Source organism: Triturus cristatus, chromosome 7 (assembly GCF_964204655.1).
Source record: "Triturus cristatus chromosome 7, aTriCri1.1, whole genome shotgun sequence".
Lineage (NCBI taxonomy): Eukaryota > Metazoa > Chordata > Amphibia > Caudata > Salamandridae > Triturus > Triturus cristatus.
Genome location: NC_140590.1, coordinates 1,608,010,632 through 1,608,033,478, shown reverse-complemented (window position 1 = coordinate 1,608,033,478; position 22,847 = coordinate 1,608,010,632). Strand labels below are relative to the sequence as shown.

General features: G+C 43.8%; 1 protein-coding gene across 1 annotated transcript in view; it reads left to right on the top strand.

Moving 5' to 3' along the window:
* Window positions 1-22,847, top strand: part of EFCAB8 (EF-hand calcium binding domain 8) — a 3,172,177-nt gene that overhangs the window by 1,137,184 nt on the left and 2,012,146 nt on the right. Inside the window, exon 14 of the mRNA XM_085615170.1 lies at window positions 18,843-18,980. Within this exon, the coding sequence (XP_085471296.1) occupies window positions 18,843-18,980 (138 nt within the window). The remainder of the gene's footprint in view (window positions 1-18,842; window positions 18,981-22,847) is intronic.

Here is a 22,847-nt window from a genome sequence, read left to right as displayed (position 1 = left end):
CAGAAAACATACAAGAAGGGAGATACTCAGTTGCATATCCAGTGTCCTACACTGCAAACACAAGAAGATGATGGGCGGAGCACTGAAACTTTTCAGACACTCACCCCCAGTCACCGATCTGGGTTGAATCCATCATCGTTCTTTAGCTCACTTTGCCACCCCTGTTCCAACACAGCCAGATTTGCATATGGATGGGTTCAAACTGGAGTGGTATGGGGAGCAAGGAAACGATGGATTTAGGTCCAGATCTCTGTACTGGGGTGAATGTATGACATTGTTCTACATTCTGTCCATCAACTGTTGTTTTTGCACAGTGTCCTACACTGTCGGATTTAAGGGTCATTTATAACTATAAGCCTACTGATTGTAGTCTGCAGCAGTACTCATTGCTTTAGCAGTACATACCTCATTACTCTTCCTGTCTATTTTATCTTCATAAACTTGCTTGACGGAGTGCTGAAACTTTTCAGAGACTCACCCCCTGTCACGGATCTGGGTTGAATCCATCAACGTTCTTTGGCTCACTTCGCCACCCCAGTTCAGACTCAGCTATATGCAAATCAGTCTTGACCCAGTGCCGCATGAGAACAGTCCAGGCTGAACTGCCAAGTCAAGTCTTCCCTGGACCGGAAACAAGCATCCTGGGACCGGTTTTGGAGTAAAACCCCTCTTCAGCCAGGCTAGCCTGAATCCAGTGGCAAAGTGAGCAAGGGACCCACATCTGGGCCTTTCCTGCCAACTTAGGGCAAACAAGTGCTCTGTCCATCATCTCCTTGTGTTTGCTTTGTTTGCCCTAAGTTGGCAGGGTATGCCCAAACGGGGGCCCCTTGCTCACTTTGCCACTGGATTCAAGCTAGCCTGGCTGATGAAGGGTGTTACACAGAAACCGTTCCCAGGATGCTTGTTTCCAGTTCAGGGAAGACCTGGCTTGGCAGTTCGGACTGGACTGTTCCCATGAGGCACAGGGTCAAGACTAATTTGCACATAGCTGGGTCTGAACTGAGGTGGCAAAGTGAGCTAAAGAAGGATGATGGATTCAACCCAGATCTGTGACTGGGGGTGAGTGTCTGAGAAGTTGCAGTGCTCCGTCCATCATCTCCTTGTGTTTGCTTTGACCAACAATATAGACTGTTCAATAGCTTTTACTGTCTTAATGGCTTCAACTAATTTGTAGTCGCCTAATATCCATGATTGCTTTTGAATTCTTTTAAACATTTGTGTTGGCCATCAATTGGTATTTGATCATTTCATCTTCTGATGTCCCAGAATCACATGCTTTTGCTATATTCTTTATGCAGTAGGGAATTCTTAAAATGATTTATTACTTTTTTACCCTCCCATAAAAATGGTATCTATCAAGGGTGATACTAATATTGGCTTTAAATCTTTTTTCCAATCTTTGCACAGCTTCGTTAAATTTCCAGCACCCCTGGTGGTATGATAGCATGTAAAGATCTAAAAAGATCTTGACTGTCTGAACCAAAACAATGTAATATAATAAACCTTTTTCTGTTAACAAGCATTCCATCTGCTTAAATGGCAATTAACTACCTTAAAAAATATTCTTTCAATCTTTCCCATGCAATGGGAGGATCACATCTGCTTTTTTTGCAGTGGTTCAAATTGCATGCTGCTGGGTAATACAACTGAAAAGTAGGACTGGGAATACATCTATATATATGTGTGTGTCATATATATATATATATATATATATATATATATATATATATATATATATATATATATATATATATATATTCACTTAAAAAACCATAGGTTTCACACATGTTATAGTTAGCTGGGCATTTCACTCGTGAAAAACCATTGAAATTTCCACGTTATAGTTAGTGCAGGCAACTATAACTCACGCGACCGCAATCCTCTGCTGATGACGTCAGATATTACATCACTGATGACATATGTGTTTTTCGGCAAAAAAAATATTTGTAATATATGTATAGCTAAAAATTAATGGAAGAAGACATGGGTAAATAAGTGTCTAAATACAGTATTAGCATCAACAGAGGATTGCGGTCGCGTGAGTTATAGTTGCCTGCACTAACTATAACGTGGAAATTTCAATGGTTTTTCACGAGTGAAATGCCCAGCTAACTATAACATGTGTGAAACCTATGGTTTTTTAAGTGAATTTGCAAGGTTTTTTAAATGCTAATTCCTAACTATAACGTGTGTGAAACCTATGGTTTTTTCAGTGAATTTGTATGGTTTTTTAAATGCTAATTTATGTATTTATTTATTTTTTTAAAGTTTTTTCACCGTGCGCGTACCGTGCGCGCACGGTGCGCTTCGCGCACCGTGCGCGCGCTGTGGGCGAATTTTTCCGTTTCTACCGTGCGCGTACGCTACACGCACTCCGCGATTTTTCGTAAAAAAATTAAAATACATTTTTGCCCTTGGGGGTCCTTCTGGGACCCCCTGACCAAGGCTAGGGGGTCAGTAACTGTCCAGCCTGCCCCCTTTTCACGTTATCCACCTTTGTTTTTCACCCCCTCAGACTGCGAGAGACAAAATGGCGGCCGACACTTCCTGGTTTCGACCGATTCGAATGTTTACTAAGATGTAACAACCAATCAGAATCGCGCTCGCGCACGGCAGCGTGCGCGTACGGTAAGCTTACGGTACGCGCTCGGAGCGCGCCTATAGATATATATATTGATTTAAATGCTATTTTCTCAGGAAATACTGAACAGATTTACACCAGACCTGCAAAAGGCACATCCCTGACCTGAGGACTACCTCTCTGCCAAATTTCAAGTAATTCTGTTCAGCCGTTCGGGCTGCAGCTTGGACTAAAGGTCCTATGGAAAAATGCATGGGGAAAACGCGTTTTGGGACCCCCCCTTTTTCTCAGCCTCTGCTTGACGAATACCCCCGAGACTTTCAGGGAAGGAGCGGAGCGCCCCACCTATTTTAAAAATTTCGCGAGGATTCGTCAATCGGCGCCAAAGTTATTCAAAATAGAATGTTGCGGATTTCCTATGGAAACACGGTCCTAACTATAACTATCTACTGGCGACCGCCAGTAGATAATATATATATATATATATACATATATATATATACATATACATATACATATATATATATATATATATATACACACACACATATCCAAACGACACACACACTGCCTTCAGTGTGCAATCAGGCCCACCATCCAGTTTGTTTTTCAGAAAAGCTTTTATTCAGCAACAGGTACGCATAACACAGCATGGCGCGTTCCAACCTAGGACCAACCGTTCCGAAATGTGCATATGATTAAGACCTGCTTCTAGGTTGAAACGCGTCATGCTGTGTTATGCGGACCTGTTGCTGAATAAAAGCTTTTCTGAAAAACAAACTGGATGGTGGGCCTGATTGGACAGTGAAGGCAGTGTGTGTGTCGTTTGGATATGTTAATGCGGTGGCGCCCGCAGAACAGGCCCCGACTCGAGAGGCTGTGGCATCCGATTGGCGCTACATTTCATGTGGATTTATTTGTAAGGATGCCCGCCGGTGGCGAAAGGATACTGAAGGGGATATTTCAAGGAAGGGCCACTGTTACGGAGGCCTGCCTGGTATTTCATGAAATATTTGGGAACCACCAGAGTTCGTAAGGACATTGGAATCCTGCGCATACCAGTTGTGTATATTTGGAAACAAGCATTGTGTCCAGGAAAAGAAATTCCAAATGCTTAATACTACGGAACTATGGTACGTGATTTTGGGACTACATAGACTATATGATAAGCCCAAAATGGAATTGGGTTCTTTGAGGCAGGATGTCTAAAGTAATGTAGCCCCAAAGAATATAGGAAATGTTCCTGTTACAAATTTTGGTAAACGAAGGGACTGAGTGGAGAAAAAATATTGTCAGTTGCAATGCATATTGGACATTGTAGTCTTTTAACAACACAAATACGAAAAACCACACAAAGTCCTTCCACGCTGTTCATGATTAATGTTTAAATGATTGAAAAAAACAACCGTTCCGAAATGTGCATATGATTAAGACCTGCTTCTAGGTTGAAACGCGTCATGCTGTGTTATGCGGACCTGTTGCTGAATAAAAGCTTTTCTGAAAAACAAACTGGATGGTGGGCCTGATTGCACACTGAAGGCAGTGTGTGTGTCGTTTGGATATGTTAATGCGGTGGCGCCCGCAGAACAGGCCCCGACTCGAGAGGCTATGGCATCCGATTGGCGCTACATTTCATGTGGATTTATTTGTAATGATGCCCGCCGGTGGCGAAAGGATACTGAAGGGGATATTTCAAGGAAGGGCCACTGTTACGGAGGCCTGCCTGGTATTTCGTGAAATATTTGGGAACCACCAGAGTTCGTAAGGACATTGGAATCCTGCGCATACCAGTTGTGTATATTTGGAAACAAGCATTGTGTCCAGGAAAAGAAATTCCAAATGCTTAATACTACGGAACTATGGTACGTGATTTTGGGACTACATAGACTATATGATAAGCCCGAAATGGAATTGGTTTCTTTGAGGCAGGATGTCTAAAGTAATGTAGCCCCAAAGAATATAGGAAATGTTCCTGTTACAAATTTTGGTAAACGGAGGAACTGAGTGGAGAAAAAATATTGTCAGTTGCAATGCATATTGGACATTGTAGTCTTTTAACAACACAAATACGAAAAACCACACAAAGTCCTTCCACGCTGTTCATGATTAATGTTTAAATGATTGAAAAAACCAACCGTTCCGAAATGTGCATATGATTAAGACCTGCTTCTAGGTGCTGAATAAAAGCTTTTCTGAAAAACAAACTGGATGGTGGGCCCGATTGCACACTGAAGGCAGTGTGTGTGTCGTTTGGATATGTTAATGCGGTGGCGCCCGCAGAACAGGCCCTGACTCGAGAGGCTGTGGCATCCGATTGGCGCTACATTTTATGTGGATATAATATATATATATATATATATATATATATATATATATATATATATATATATATATATAATAACCAAAAAGTGTCCCTTCAGTTCAAGAGAAAGAAGATAAATGACCCTAGCAGGAACTCGAAGATGTAAAAAAGCAGTTTTCTTTCAAAAAACCCTCACCCACCCGGGTTTCCCCTTGGTGGCATGCTTCTACAGACAGGGGTGTGCTGCTACAATGAATACGCGGTAGCACATGATTGAAAAAATATAGGGGTTTCCCTATACACCTAACCACCTATGTTGTCTTTGAAAGGACGAACACAATTGTAATAATAAAAATACAAAATCAAAAATACAGCACATAATTGGTCAGTATTAAATGTCCAAAAACTTTAAATGTGACCATCATTTGGCCCTATGAGTCGTTCGAGAATTTCCTCCAGTATGCTCGAAAAAACGGACCTTTTGTCCACATCCCATGATCCATTAAATCAACAGAAAATTTTAAAGTTACTAAGAAGCCTGCCCTCCTTACCATCGCTTAATCAACAGAGATTACGTTGGTGACTTTTCCTGATAGTCCGGACAACAATATAACCCTAGTGGATTTCTGGTCTAATGTGATTCCAGCTATCGTTTTGAAAGAAAGGGAAAAATTACATAAAAAAGGGTTTGATGAAATAATGGTAGGAAACAAACCTATGTCAGAGCCTCGAAGGAGGTCTAAAGTTAATTACCAGACCACAAAAATTTTAAAAGAGCAATGCAGCTTGGGACACCCGGATACATTAATAATAAGCATCGAGGATGGAGGTAAACTGATATGGAATCAAGAAGATGATCATCACGCAAGTGACACTCAAAACGATAACGTATTGTCGTGGTTATCAAACAACTTAAATGTAAATAAGCAAGAACATTTTTCTAAACTTCCTTTTTAACAATAACTCCACCATCGTCTCATGGAACCTAGCGGGTCTAAATCATGACAAAATATCTCAGTTGTTAGATATTCAACCTTCAATAGTTTGCCTACAGGAAACCTGGCTAGTAGATAACTTTGACCAAAAAAACTTCTTAGTTTTTAATACTCCAGCTACAAGGACCAGACGGGGTCATGCAAAGGTTGGCTTGGCAATCCTGCTATCAGAAGATCTAAACTGGGATTTTAAAATGATTAATCTCACTAGCCCTAATGTCTTATGTCTTAACATAAAGTATTTAGATAAAAATATTTGCCTTAAGCCAATACTTCTCTTTAATGTTTATGTTCCTCCTGGGTCTGAACACGATACAATGCGCTTAAATTTTCTGTGACCTAATAGATATCTCCCTAGGTTCAAATAAAAATACGCAGATACTCTTAATGGGAGATCTCAATGCAAAAATATCTACTTCTCTACTGTATGCATTTCAGAATTCCTAACTTGAAGAATCTTGCTCTATTCCAGCGGCAGTATTCCCAGACCATATCAGAGCTAATAAAAGGGGGGAAATTATATTGGGACGAATCAATGAATTCAATGGGATAACTTTAAATGTTAGAACGAGAGGAGATGTGCCAGGTTCATACACCCGAAAAGGTCCAACAGAGTTATCTATACTGGACTATGCCATCAGCAGTTACGACTTGTTCAATAAACTTCGCAGCCTCTCTATACAATTTGTCCAAAGTAGTGACCACACAATATTTCTTCTAGAAATAGACCTCCCATCCTCAGCTAGCTTCTACATGGTCTTTATCATGGTAGGGGGGAGGTATTACTCAAACAAAAGCCAGCTCGAATACTGTGGCGCAGCAAGAACTATAAGCAAATGTATAAAGAAATTTATAAGATTATGGAGTCCCAACTGTATGAGCAAATCAACAAGAGAGTCAACCCAATCTCGAATTTTGAAAGCTTTAAAACCCTGATTTCTACTTACATGCAGAAGAAGCCTCTTCCCAGTAAAGATAGCCCACAAATGACAATAGATCCGACAGTAAACCTCCTGTCTAAGAAATTTATTCAGCTGATTAGGTTGCAATTTACGAACTTCTCTCCGGCTAGGAAGGCCGAAATTTCTAACCTGAAGAAAAGGAGAAAAAGGATTTGCATGAAAGAGAATAGAACAAAAATGGTTAGATGTTGGGTAGGCCTGCAAGAAGCAGTGCGTCTTAAAAATTCTAAAGCCTTTTGGGATATAGTTGCAGAAGCTAGTGGATACAAACACCACCGATAGAAATTCCAGTCCCACAAAAAGAATGGGTCACTTATTTATCCAAATTATATGAGGAAAATCTACCATCTATTGATATTGGGAAATCTCGATGCGATGGAATTGACAGCGAGACCGACCAGCAGATTGCCGTATACATAAGGAAAGCGAGAGACAAAGCAGCAATGGGACCAGACAGGATTCCGGAGAAGGTCCTAAAAGAAAACATCGAAGGATGGAGTTCATTCTTGCCTCTCCCACCCTATTTATGTACTGCTATGGAACTGGCCAAATTCCAAACTCATGGACGGGCAGTATAGTAGTTCCTCTTTTGAAAAAAGGTTCCCGCTTTTCTCCGAGTAATTATCGTCAGATTGCCCTCCTTGATGCTACGGGAAAAATATTTGCGGCCAGCATTTTGGAACATCTGAATGACTGGGCCATAGCTAGGGGGTAATTCCTATGGTACAAGCAGGCTTTTGTCAAAATCACTCTGTGATTGATAATATCGCCATCCTGCAAACTATTATCGACAAATATGTAACTAGTAGAGCTCAGGTAGTTTATAGTTTATTTGTAGATTTTTCTACAGCTTTTGACAAGGTGGATAGGCCTTCCCTGTGGAGGAAACTATTGAAGTTAGGTTTTCCGATAAGTCTGCTAAGATTAATAGCACTTCACACAACCACATGGTGTAAGGTACAAAGGGGAAGAGAAACGGGCTTAACCCAAGAGATTTCTACGCAAAACAGCCTCAAGCAAGGATGTTTACTTGCCCCCCTCCTCTTTTCACTATTCCTTAGTGATTTACCAGACTGTTTCCAGGAGGTACATAATTTCTCACCTCAATTAGCAACACAAAAAATCCCTCTTTTAACGTATGCCGATGATGTGGTTGTATTTGATTTAACCCCAATAGGGTTGCAGCGTAATATGGATGCTCTTTTTAATTATACTGAAAGAAATTTTTTAAGAATAAATATTTCAAAAACAAAAATAGTACCATTTAGGGGTAGGAAAAAAGCTATACCTTTTACCTTGATACTAGGAGGAATAATCACAGAAATAGCATCTACTTACATCTATTTAGGGAGAGTTTTCTCTCAGTCCACTGGTCCTGCTTCGCACTTTTAGCGGACTGAACTAAAAACAGTATCCCACGTTAGTGCTATAAAAAAGTTTTATTTCTCTCCTGGGAGGCGACATTTTTTAGCTCTCCTTGAAGTGTATCGAACAAAGATTCCCCCTATACTAACATATGGTCTAGAATACATTTCTATAAATGGGGATTTTTGAATCTCAAGGAGGGAAAACTCTTGTGTATGCTTACGACTACAAGCCAAGCCAATCTCATTCAGGCACTCCGATTGGAATTAGGGGTAGTGAGTGCATACGCGAGAGCTATGGCAAACCTTTTCAGATGGGCTTACAATATGCTACCTGCACCTGATGGTACATTAAGAGCAATTTTACGTCAGGAAACTTTTAAGGCTGATCCAGGAGTATATACTTTTAAACACAATTTAGAGATCTCTTTGGAGCAATGTCAATGCTCCGAGAACCTTTTACAAAGTTGGTCCCCGGAACTCTTGAAGTTCTTTTGGGAAAAGCTACTCCGAGGCTGAGCTATGAGATGGATAAATTTATTTTTAACAGTTATCGCATTACAAGCTTGCGTTAGCTAGGGTGGAGTATAAAGAGATCCCAAAATATTTGAGTTTTACACTGGACCAATCTCATTCAGGCACTCCGATTGGAATTAGGGGTAGTGAGTGCATACGCGAGATCTATGGCAAACCTTTTCAGATGGGCTTACAATATACTACCTGCACCTGATGGTACATTAAGAGCAATTTTACGTCAGGAAACTTTTAAGGCTGATCCAGGAGTATATACTTTTAAACAAAATTTAGAGATCTCTTTGGAGCAATGTCAATGCTCCGAGAACCTTTTACAAAGTTGGTCCCCAGAACTCTAGAAGTTCTTTTTGAAAAAGCTACTCCGTGGCTGAGCTATGAGATGGATAAACTTTATTGTCAACAGTTATCGTATTACAAGCTCGCGTTAGCTAGGGTGGAGTATAAAGAGATCCCAAAATATTTGAGTTTTACACTGGACCACAGGGTTAGGCGTTGCATCCTGATGCTAAGGCTGAGGACACTACCATTAAAAGATCTAACAAAAAAGTGGGGCTGAAACTTTAACAAAACAGGCCAATGTGATTTGTGTAACGGAGGAATCCAAGATTTGGTACATATCCTATTTGTCTGTCCAAATATTTGTATAAAATATAATATTTTTAGAATTATGGATCTGATTGAGATTATAAGAACCCCACCTGATGAATTTGTATGTTACAAACTTTTTAACTTTTTTAAAGTGGTATTTCCACTATTTTAGAGATATATAAGCTAAGAACAATAATCCATTTTGCCTTTAAAGAATTTCATGATATATTGTAATACTATGGGATTAGACATTTGTATATACTATTTTAACATATTGTGGATCTCAGATGAGGTTTTTATCAATTAATAAAAGTTCATTTAATTTCATTTCCATCCCAGACAAAAAAGATGTCTTCAATATACCATATCCATATACTGACATTGTTTGTCCATTTTCAAGGTCACTGTTCCAGAGTACCTGCTTCTCCCACCAGCCAACAAGGAGATTGGCGTACCTGGGGGCGAATCAAGTACCCATGGAAGTTCCTTGTATCTGTCTGTAAAGTTGTTGGTTAAACAGAAAAACATTTTCAGTAAGACAAATCTCAATCACATGAGTGTGTTCTAGCTGGTGAATGCTTCTGGTTTATAGGAAGTGTTTGCTTGCCATCAGGCCATCATATTATCTTATACTGATGTATAGACTTTCTACATCCTGTGTTACTAAACAAGAATTGTCACCCCAAAAACAAATTTTAAATTTTCTGCAAAAAATCTTTAGTGTGCCTGACATATGAACGTTTTTACAAATGGAAACAAAAAATGATCAACATACTCAGAAGTGTTTTCAAAGATGCTGTTTTACGATGAAACAATGGGATGCCCTGGTTGTTCAGTGGGGTTCTTATGAATATTGGGCAGAAGGTATAATGTGGATGTTACTGCTGTTTCATTTTTTAGGATTTGGAACTCATCCCAATTGAGTAACTGTTGTTAATGCCAGTTGCGCAGCATGTTGGTGTACCTCTCCTGTAGTGTCTTTGTGTATGTTATATCAACCCTTACATAACAGGTTTTATCATCCAATTGGCGAATTACCTCGTTAACATAGCTACTTCTTCGCCATAGGACAAAATTACGTCCCCTATCAGAGGGTTTGATAACCACATTCTCATCTTTTTGTAATGCAGAGACTGCTTCCCATTGTTTTTTGGATGCATTTCTGCTCTTGCGTGGTTGGTGTGATAGGGTCAGTATGTCATGTATTACCATGTCATTAAAGATGTCTTTGTTGTCTCTAGCTAGTTGTGGGACATATTTGGAGGGGGCTCTAAACTTGGTATCTCCCGCCTCCCCTGTGTCAATTCCAAACAGGGTTGGTATATCTTTACGAATTTGAGTGTCGATGGGGTCCCAGGCCAAATTGGGTATGTCTATTTTGTACTGATTCACCCATCTCAATTAATGTATGTAGGGCACCTATGTCTGCTATTGCTCATGGTGACCTTGATATGGTTTTTTCAGGGGACAATATTTGCTCTGTGTGTTTCTGTTGAAGAGTGTGTACCTTGTGTAGTTTAAGTTTGCTTATGAACTTGTACAAATCAGCACGTGTTTGTGCATAGTCAAGTTTAGTTTCAGGACAGAAAATTAGGCCTAATTTCAACACTTGTTCTTCAATAGGGGAAATCTCTCTATCTGATAGATTGATTACCGTTAGCTGTTGATTTTCTTTCTCCATTACTTCTGCTTGGTTGTCTAGCCTCTTGTTCCCACACCACGCTTGTTGTTTCTTTCTCCGCTCTTGTCTTCCTAGCTTTTGCCTTTTCGCCTCTTGCACCTCTGCCCCTTCCTCTCGGTTTCCCTTGAAAGGAGTGTTCGTTGTCTTTTTGTAAGAGGCAAAACACCTTGGAAAAAGACATCTTTTCAGTATGTGGGGCCAGGATGTTGTCAAGAGATTCCTGGTCTGAGCTGAGGTTGGTACCAGACTCCCATCTCTCTTTTTCTAGTATTCCTATAGATTTTTCCTTTGCAAGCTCATTACGCGCTTTGTTGAATTTTCTTGCAAATGTTAGGATCCTCCCCCGTTTGTTGCATTGAAACTTTCTCTCTTTTCTCTCAATTATTTCTTTTTCATGTTATTTTATTTTTTCATCTACTGTTTGTAACACCTTTTTGACCTCTTCTTGGTCACTTTCTTTTTTTAGTTCATCAATGATGTTGGCCGTTTGCACCGTTAGTTCTTTGTGTTCTTCCCAGGCGCTGCGAATCAGGATTTGTAACATTGTTTTTGAACCCGCGGTAAGGAAAAGGAAAAAACTTGATGCTCAGTCTGGATTCTGACATTAGGGGCACATTTATTGGCTTGGTTGATCCTCCTATGAATCATTTTATATTGTGTTTTGTAATGTTTTTATTTGTATGAATTACTGTGATGTACTTTTATGATTTTAATTAATCGATTAAAGTGGTTGTGACTGACTGACTGACTGAACCCGCATTGGTGTTTTCCATCCATTCCTTTAGTATTTGAGGTTTCGGGCTTGACAATGTTGGGATTCTAAAAGTGAGGTGGCTTCCATTTATATCCTGAATAAACGGAATCTACAACCGTGATGAGGTGCCCCAGACTTTCCCATATGTCACAAATATTTTGGTCTAAATGGGGCCTCCTTGAAGGGTTGGGGGCTCCCAAAGGGCTGAGAGGCCCCCTGCACAGCAGGGGCTTGCATTACACCCCTGGCGATGTCCCATCGCACAGAATCACCTTTCTTCAGGCAACATCGCCTCAGGCATTTGTTGTCTGCGCCATTGGACAATTCAGTCTGATGTTAAGTAAAGTTGTCTCAGGTATCAATAACAATTGCTGCGTCTGTGCTTACCCAACACTGCCACATATTTAAATATTGTTGGTTTAGCATCGTTACTCTGCGATGTGCACGCATTTAAGTTAGAATCAACGGAGCACATTTTTTAGGTAGCTTCGGCGGAATCACTATTCTGCGGTGGACTCACAACATGTACTCATAGTATTCAAATCTAAAGCACACAAGTAATACTGTACATTCATTCTTAGAATATCTATTTCCATGTTAACGAACTCTACATAAGCATTTTGTACTATATTCACCATTTCTCTGTGTAAGAAAGGCTGGCTTAATTGCACTTTCTTTCTTACTGAAGACCAGGCACCATAACATCACTTATACGTGTCTATAACATCATTTCAACATGACGCCACCACTCGTCATTGTCCTTTGGTTAGCACTGCCTGTTGCTTAATCCATCAGTACTAACGTGCGATTTATACTTTTCCCAACTTTTAGGTAGCCTTACACTGATTAGTGATCGTCCATTTATTTCTTTGGGCATACCTGCGCAGTTATTTACTACCTTAACTCGAGAATCGAAATGTATTCGATCATAGATGATTAAATAGACAACGTCGGCATCTTAATTTTTGTGTTTATTAACATACTAGGCGAGTTAATGCTTCACAGATATGTTATTAATAACTGTTCTCCCCTACATGGATGTATATTATTTTTTGCTCCCGGTGTTTATTTGGCCTTTACCGCAAACAACCTTCGTTCGCCTCCACCAAGATGGCGGATACGTCTTCAGCCATCTCTAAGTATACTACTTTGAGATGTTTAACGGGTCACATGTTGATTGATCAGGTGACCTCCATCAATGGCGCTAAGTATAAACCAAAATGGCCCCCGTATTTTGTCTCTTAGTACTGGTAGCTGCAACATTCGTGGCTTCGTTTGGCAGGTATCGCTCGTTGGAGGTAAGCCCTTTTACGTTCGATTGAGTGACACAAGGTTCACACGCGGTCTGGGTTATGCTTTTACTCATGGCTTTAATGATGTTTTTCATAGGTTGCATACTTATCTTGGCGTTGCCTCCATATTGAGTTCACTGCTTTGTTAGTGTTGCTACACTTGTGGAGCTAGACTTAAAAGTCCGTCTACTATCACAAGACGTGACCTGGGACTATTTGTAACAGGACATATTATAGGGTGAGTTGCTTTGTTTTAAAATAGTGAATTTTACTGTTTTGACATTAAATGTGTCAATGCAAGGGGATTACATACTCAATGTTATGTTTGCAGATCATATACCCGTTAGGTCATACACGACAACGGATCATCTCGTAAGACCCATTTTGTGGTTTAAATCTTTTATTGGTATTTCAAAATACACAAAAAAGGCTTTAACAAAGGAAAATAACAGCACCTTATGTAGTTCCAAGCTGATGAATGAGTCTCTCAGTTTTGCCAAACACTAGGTCAAGCTACAACCAACTTGGGAATGCCATAGTAGTCTCAAATAAAGTGCCCCAAAGCAAATAATAAACCTAATAGCCCCCCCTCCTCCCCCCCCACTTGCCTATACAATGTCAGTGGGGTAATGATGGACATTCCTTTTCCATTAGTTTGCCAGTTTATACACCACAGTAATTTAGTATCTTTAATAGGAGTTGTGAATACTTTTGTGTAATTGTATTCATTGGTAGCTTTATGCCCTACACCATGGACATGTTTATATTTTAGCATGACCTTCTGGTCATGTTGTCACATGCGACTGTATACAGGATATTGATTATCGTTTTCAGCTTCCTCTATTCATTATGATGTTCTGTGACCACTCAGCCCTCCACAGGGCTTGGTCGCCCCACTCACTGCTGCCGCTCCTGCCTGCAGATTCCTTCGCTCGCTGCCCGCTGCTCCTGGGAATTTCCCGCTGCTCCTGGGAATTTCCCGCTGCTTCTTGGAATTTCCCGCCGCTGCCTCCCTGCGGCCCCGCCCCCCTGTGATTCCATTCGCCCAGCTGCTCCTCCCTCCCGGCTCCTTACTTATGACGCCCCCAGAGCGACCGCGCAGCGGGAGCGCCGATTGAGCGCCAAAGGTAAGCCCGTCCGTGCCTGGACCGCGCCCAGCGCCAGACCCCCTGTTCCTCGCCCTCGCCAGCACACCCTGCACATCTACGACGCCAAAACCCTCCACGCACTCAACGCCGGCCGAAACACCGCCTGCTACCGAGCCACCCCGAGACGCACCCACGGACCCTTCACCTGCCTGACCTGCCGCTACACCGGCCTCCGACCCAACACCGCACCTGCTAAACCGAGCCCCAGCAACAAACACCTGATGTGCATCCTGCTCAACACCCGATCCGTTCACAGGCATGCCGTCGAACTCTGGAACCTCCTCGACTCGACAGCACCAGACATCGCCTTCCTGACGGAAACCTGGATGAACGCCTCCTCAGCGCCCGACGTCGCCATCGCCGTCCCGGAAGGCTACAAAATCACCAGGAAAGACCGCGTCAACCAGACAGGAGGAGGCATCGCCATCATCCACAAGACCACCATCCACATCACGACCAACTCCGATGACACCTTCACCTCCGCCGAACACCTCCACTTCCAGATACACACCGACCCCAAGACCACGCTCAGAGGCAACCTCGTCTACAGACCACCGGGACCACGCACACAGTTCAGCGAAGACATCACAGACTTCGTCAGCCCGCACGCCATCAATTCCACCGACTACATCCTCCTGGGGGACCTCAACTTCCACCTGGAGGACAACAAGGACCGCAACACCACTGCTCTGCTGGACAACCTGGCCAACCTCGGACTCAAGCAACTGGTAACCACCCCCACCCACTACGCCGGCCACACGCTTGACCCAGTCTTCTCATCCAGCAAATACGTCACCTTCAGCCACTCCACCAATCTCCAGTGGACTGACCACAGCTGCGTCCACTTCAGCTTCAGTAAAACGACGACCCACCACCACCCTCAACAAGCCCCCCGCAGGAGCTGGAACAAGATCACCGGCGACCAGCTCACCACCTTCCTCGGCCAGAACCCCCCCACCAGCTCAACGGACCCCAACGAAGCCGCCAACAACCTCACACAGTGGATCACCAACTGCGCAGACGCCCTCGCACCACTGAAGAAGAACCCCCCCAGCAGACGCGGCAGCAAGAAAGCCTCCTGGTTCACCGACGAGCTCATCACCTCCAAGAAGAACTGCCGCTCCCTGGAGAACACCTGGCGCACCAACCAGACCACAGACAACATGACGGCCCTCAAACACGCCACCCGCAAACACCACCAACTGATCCGCGCCACAAAGAAGACAGCCTTCAAGGAACGACTGGACAACAACACCCACAACAGCAAGGAACTCTTCAGCATCGTCAAAGAGCTCTCCAACCCTGACGCCGGAAACAATGACATCACTCCCTCGCAAGACCTCTGCGACTCCCTCGCAGCCTTCTTCCACGACAAAATCGCCAACATTCACAACAGCTTCGGCCCACCAACCACGAACCCCACCACCGAACCGATGCCCCACACCGCCACCCTCCGCACCTGGACCCCAGTCAGCACCGAAGACACAACACGCACAATGAACACCATCCACTCCGGATCCCCTACGGACCCCTGCCCACACCACATCTTCAACACGGCCGACCACATCATCGCACCCCACCTCCGCGACATCATCAACGCCTCCTTCAACACCGCCACCTTCCCGGAGTGCTGGAAACACGCCGAGATCAGTGCCCTGCTGAAGAAACCAACTGCAGACCCCTCCGACCTCAAGAACTACCGCCCCATCTCGCTCCTCCCGTTTCCTGCCAAAGTCATCGAGAAGACCGTCAACAGACAGCTAGCCGCCTTCCTCGAGACCAACGGATCCCTCGACCACTCGCAATCCGGCTTCCGAGCCAACCACAGCACGGAGACCGCCCTCATCGCAGCCACAGACGACATCAGATCCCTAATGGACAACGGGGAAACTGCGGCCCTCATCCTCCTGGACCTCTCCGCAGCGTTCGACACTGTCTGCCACCGCACCCTGGTACAGCGCCTGAACAACACCGGCATCCAGGAGAAGGCCCTGGAGTGGATCACCTCATTCCTCGCCGGAAGAACCCAGTGAGTCCGCCTCCCCCCGTTCCGGTCAGCGGCCACCGAAGTCATCTGCGGCGTTCCACAAGGGTCATCGCTCAGCCCCACCCTCTTCAACGTCTACATGAGCCCCCTCGCAACCATCGCACGTCAACACAACCTCAAGATCATCACCTACGCCGACGACACCCAGCTGATCCTCTCCCTCACCAGCGACCCGGACGCCGCCAGAGCCAGCCTACGCGAAGGGATGAAAGACGTCGCCGAATGGATGAAGAACAGCCGCCTGAAACTGAACTCAGACAAGACGAAGGTCCTCATCCTGGGATCATCACCCTCCGCCTGGGACGACTCCTGGTGGCCCCCCGCCCTGGGAGCCACCCCCAAGCCAACGGACCATGCACGCAACCTAGGGTTCATCCTGGACTCCTCCCTCTCGATGACCAGACAAGTCAACGCCGTCTCGTCTTCATGCTTCAACACCCTGCGCATGCTTTGAAAGATCTTCCGGTGGATCCCCACCGAGACCAGGAAGACGGTCACCCAGGCCCTCGTCACCAGTCGGCTGGACTACGGGAACGCCCTCTACGCCGACACTGCCGCCAAACTCCAGAAGAAACTCCAACGGATCCAGAACGCCTCAGCACGACTCATCCTGGACATCCCCCGACACAGCCACATCTCCGGACACCTGAGAGACCTGCACTGGCTCCGCGTCAACAAAAGAATCACGTTCTGACTCCTCACCCACGCACACAAGGCCCTCCACGACCTGGGCCCCAAGTTCCTCAACAGCCGCCTGACCTTCCACAAGCCCACCTGCCAGCTCCGCTCCGCCAGCCTCGCTCTCGCCACCGTCCCCCGCATCCGCAGAGCCACCGCCGGAGGAAGATCCTTCTCCTACCTGGCAGCCAAGACATGGAACTCCCTCCCCATCCACCTCCGGACAACGCAAGACCATCTCGCCTTCAGGAAGCAACTCAAGACCTGGCTGTTCGAGCAGTAGCGTTTCCCCCCCCCCAGCGCCTTGAGACCCTCCGGGTGAGCAGTGCGCTATACAAATGCCTATGATTGATTGATTGGTTATCAAACCCTTAAGCTCGCTTAATTTTTCCATATTACACTTTCCGGACAGACTTTCCTGTTATCTATACGATATTGGCTTTTTGAGTTCACCAATGGACTATGGCCTATGAATCAATCTCATCAGACCACATTGCGACAATTTTCCCAATTCGGTGGGTTCATATATTTTGACACTAGTTGTTATGAATTCTTCTAGGGTTTATGATATTGACTCACTGACGTTGGCTCTCTTCACATTCTTTTCTGTAATTCTGTTTTTGTTCACACCTTGCGAAGAAGGTTTCAATTTTCTTTAATTCACTTTTCTGTATCACGTTGGTCTATTTTCCTTCTGGTGATGTGGTTACTGTAGATCTTCTTGTTTCCACACAAAATTTTCTTTAAATTCTTGATTCTTGAGGACAAAAACTTTGGGTTTATTCATATGGTTGCCTTTTGATTTTTTGTGAGGTTTTATTTTTTGTTGTTACAATAGAACTAGTATTATATATAAAGATTATCATTGGTTTATTCTCATGTAGCAACTTTTTAACTTTTGTACTAGTATAAATTTCCTAATGTATGATGTTTAATTTTCCAGCCTTGAAAAAGTCTAGGATCAGACGAAACACGCATCGGCAAGTCTGTGCGCTGGGAAAACTTTTTGAGAGTAATAATAAAAAGAAATTGAAAACTGACAGATGACCTCTTTGGACTACTCATTGTATGCCGGATGCCTTACTAGATTGTCCGTATGAACTGGTGTTGACTTTTGCATTGGAATTTGGACCTATGTAGAACTTATCCAATACTGTATTTTGATTATTATTAATTATAAAGGGTGTGCTGTATCAGCTTTGTTCTTTGTTTCACTTTGGCGCTCCATGTTGCTTTCTCGTGCATATTCTTCTCCCCCATCCACTGTTTTGCTCCCCCTTGTGTGCTGCTTTTCCCCTTCTCAGCCCTCTCCATTGATATCTCCAACCCGCTCCTCCATTGCCCCTAACCCATGCAGTCTTTTTATCAGAATAATTAAATGTTATTATTTTTTGTTTTGTAGTACTAGACAGCTACTTACCCTTATCTTTTCAAAAAAGGGTTTTTTGCTATTTCTATTAATTTTATTTACCTATCCATCTTTGATCTGTTGAAAAAACAACACTGCACCCATGTCATTGTGTAGACCTATGCATGCGCAACAACGCATGTGTATCATTTCTCATACGTGCCTGAGAATGACGTGGCTGCCTAAAGAATGATGTAGCCGCTGTGTCATTGCACTTTTTTTCCCTTTGCTCATGCTGCACTGCATCACCAAAAAGCATTGACAAAGCCAGTAGGTCCCAAAGGTGAAACGTATTGGTTTTGTCAATGTTTTCCTGTTAAACCCCAAATAAAAGATTTTAGCAAAAAATGTATTTTTCTAGATCTCGCATAGGTGCCAGGATATTGTACCATTTTGAAATTCAAAGTGAATTCCGAGGGTGAAGAAGTAAAATTGCAAGAAAGAATTGTTTCCTTATTTATTCGAACACTTCTTTATGTGATGCCCTCCCATCCTCTCTCTTCAACAGAATATTCGTATTTGGGACATTCGTGATCACATGTGTTTGCAGTCTATTCTTGCTCGAAATATCCCTCTTGGAAGAAGTCCAGTGTCTGCTGTTTATTACAGCAATTCAAAGAACATGCTCATCTGTACCACCTATGAGGTGAGTAGTTGTCAAATCACAATGTTTGTAACACATCAAAAGTGGACAAATGTCAGAGTTGCATTTAATATACTTTTATTAGTCCATGCATAAATTATGATTTGCATTTCTTTTTACAAATGCCGCTTCTAATTTGCATGTCTCCGAAAGAGGCAGGGAGAAATTATTGATGGGGCGTTTTCAAAAATAGAATATCTGTAGGAGGATCTATAACTAAAACAGGTGGGATATTTTGCTTACGAGGCTATAGGAACCTAAACTACACTGGCTTTGGAGATTCAGGGTGCTACTGCTCGTACAAATTTTACATTCTTATTTAGGGCACAGTCAGGTCATTATGATTTGTAAACCCTTGTGGGATAAAGTGGGCAGTAGTTGGATATTGGCGGAAGGATGGGTTGAGCACCTTTCTGAACTTTTCTAACTGAATGGGTGAGATGAAGACCCTTGACAGCCTGGTCACACTGCTACCTATGGATTCTGGAGTGAAGTGTTGGTTGTAGGTTACTGGGAGTAGTGCACTATCAGGATTCATCGCTCTTGGTCCCTACACGGGTTGAACACCCGAAAATGTCTAACTAGGGTTTTCCAGCTGACAGTTAAGATCACCTCATATTCACCTAATATTCTCTTCCAGGGCCTACTGGGACCCTTAGGTCCACTCACAGCTGACCAGCTGTCGGAATGGCAGGCACACTCCTTAAGACACAGTGGGAGACCTCTTCCAAGATGCCTAGATGTCCAGATCTTTACATTTGAGCAAATTCGGCAGGACTCCAATATCCCCTCGGGACAGTTACTAACACATGGACAACTGCTGGAACCACTCCGATCACTATGGGGAGCGCTGGAGGAAGAACTGCCTACCCACATGGTTATACATACTCTATACCTCATGGGGGGTGGTCGATACTTCATTACATGGCCATACCAAGCTAATAGGGAACACTTAGGCACCCCTCTGGTGGAACTTCGACGCCTCTGGGAAGAGGACCGGACAAGATCTCTTCATGACATTGAGTGGTCTAGAGCCCTGGGTCCCCTAAGACTGTTTTGAAGAAAGCTCGTTTTAAAAACATTCAATATATAATTCTTCATAGGGCGTATCTTACTCCTTCTCGACTAAAATCTATGTTCCCCATAGCCAATCTCACATGTCCCAGATGTCTCACCCACGTCGCCGACCTCCAACGTATGCTTTGGTCCTGCCACAGAATAGCAAGCTTTTGGCATGCAGTACATACTTCATTAGCAACAGTCACAGAACTCACCACATTAAATTCATGGGAGGCTACTGCCTTAGGTATTTTCCCCAGACAGAAAAACCATAGGGTGTGGGCATGCTTCGCCACCCTCGCCCTCCTGTTGACCAAGCATCTACTAACCATGCGCTATTAGGCCCAACACCCCCTGGCTGTCCCCCCCTGGCACAAGGCATTACTCACATTACTCAGATGTGGAGAGGCAGAAAGCTCTACACTGCATTGGTAAGAAGCCCGTCGTATATGCCAGCGACCTATGGCCGCAGCCTAGAATACCATGCTCATGCAGTTCAAGGAAAAAGCTGAAGAGGGCCCCCCTCCTTCACCATCCCAAATATAAAGGCCCCTGGTTCCCGGCTTCCTTCAGAGGCCAACAACAATGCTAGCCCTTGTCTTAGCATTGCTGTACATCTTTTTGGGTGTTGACCCAACTTTCCCCCTTAAAGCCCTAACATCACCCCCTCATCACAATATATCAGAGTTTACGCCCACTCCGCAACCCCCCAATATTCTATTTCTCATCATTATACTTGTGCTCCCCTTAATTTCTTCTTCCCAGTTCTGTAACCCATTACCATCATTAATTAGATGCCCCTCATCCTCTGAGGACATGTAGGGAGACATGCATCCATAATGATGCTTTATGCGGCAGCAAGCAGCTGAAGGATTCTAACATTTTCCTCATTACAAGCCAGTGCATTTCATTCTTGGCCTACAAAACAATGCACAAATTGAAACCGGCATCCTGTTGTTTCTTGTTATTTGTCTTACATATTGATTGTGTACTGTAATTGGATTGTATCTGAAAAATGCCACCGATTTTTGTTCTTATCCTGCTACACCTGCTGATGTCTAAAGTTACTAAAACCCAATCAAAATTGTTAAACAACTGGGAGTTATGCATGAGCAGGCTTGTTGAGGTAAGGTAAAGACCTGAAAGTATTATAACAATTTACATAACCTAACACCTATGGCAGGAATGCTGGGCATTTTGACCATTTGTCACGCACTTTTGACCTTTTCCCTGGTTCCTTGGAGTCATTATATTTACTTCTATGATGCCACTCTAAAAGGTACATTTTTAAGGTGTTCCATACTGCTTTCAGGAATGTGTCAGCAAACAAAGTGTGTTTAATATTCACCAGCAAACAACTGGGAGAAGATCTAGTCTAGTGGGTAAAGCTGCCTTCCCAAAACCAAGGTATCTACGTTCCAATCTGAGCTCTGTATGTGGGCAAATCTTGCAGTGAGACCAACTCTCTCTTGTAGTGTTATTGGTGAGTTTCTAAGTGGTCAACGGATCAAAAAGAAGTTGTTCCATGGAGTCATGTCACTGTATCTGGTTGCCCAAAAAAAACAAAATTTAAAAATTCTGTTGATTATGGTCTACATTAACTCAGTTTGCGTGGAGCATTAGATCTATACAAAAAATATAAAATCAGCAGTTTCAACATTGCGTGAGTAGAGAGTGTATTTTTGTTTTTTTAAAGTTACGTGAAGTGTATAGGAACTTGTATTCAGTTCAGTAACATAATAGGCAAAACACAGTAAATGAGTTCCTAACTAACCTACTGGAGATTAAGGGCCTGACTATGAGTTTGGCTGTCTGATGGACCGTCAAACCTATGGTGGTGGTGCGGCAACCGCCGTATTATGACTTTGGCGGTCGGACTGCCTTAGGACCCCTGCTGCCGCCAGGGATCCGCGATCCCTGGCTGTCTTGCAGCAGTCAGAGGCCACAATATGCTGGCAGTGCAGTATATTATGAGTTTCCTTACTGCCCTCCTTTTCATGGCGGTGAGCCTGCCATGAAAAGGGTGGTGGTGAGGAAACTAAGGTGGCCCGACATGGCCCCCTGGTGCCTGGGTGCATGCAGGGGGGCACATGGTGTGCTCCCCTGTCTTTCTGCACCCCTAGTTCCTGGATGCCATGGACTCTACAGTCCATGTTGAGCTGGAATGCGCCTGTGGTGGTCCCCTGGTGCTGCCTTTCTAAGCCTCCCCTTTGAGCCTTTGAAAGGAAGCGCCCGTGGGTCAGCTGCCGCCAGACCACCCCGTATTACAACTAGTTATCCAGCAGGCAGTCAGTGGTGGAGTTTGGCGGTGTGGGAGCAGGGCGATGGTGTGCCGCCCCACACCCACACTGTCAAACTCATAATCAGGCCCTAAATCTTCAAAGCAGTAAAGTCCGGGCTGGACTGGAAACCAAAACAGCCCTGGCAAAAACCAACCAAACATTGCAGGAGGTTGTGAGTACTATGGAACCATAAGGACGCAGTTGGGTCAAGGCAGCCATCTTGCTTTCAAGGCAGCGCCATAGCCTGGTGTCTATTGGGGAATTGCCTGAGTGGGAGAATGGCCAGACCGGCTTTGAATATTGCCCAAAGGGAAGTATATGCTGGGAAACCAAATCATGTTGTATATGCTTGTAGCTTTATAATACGATTCATTTACCATTATTCGTACAATAGTAGAGACCTAGACTGACTGTGTAGACAGCAATAGTGTTAGCTTCTCCTGGGGCACTCAAGAAGCCACAGATTTCATTACTGTTAACAGCAGTGTTACGTTGACAGCCATTGGACTGGCTGACATCCCGATAAAAT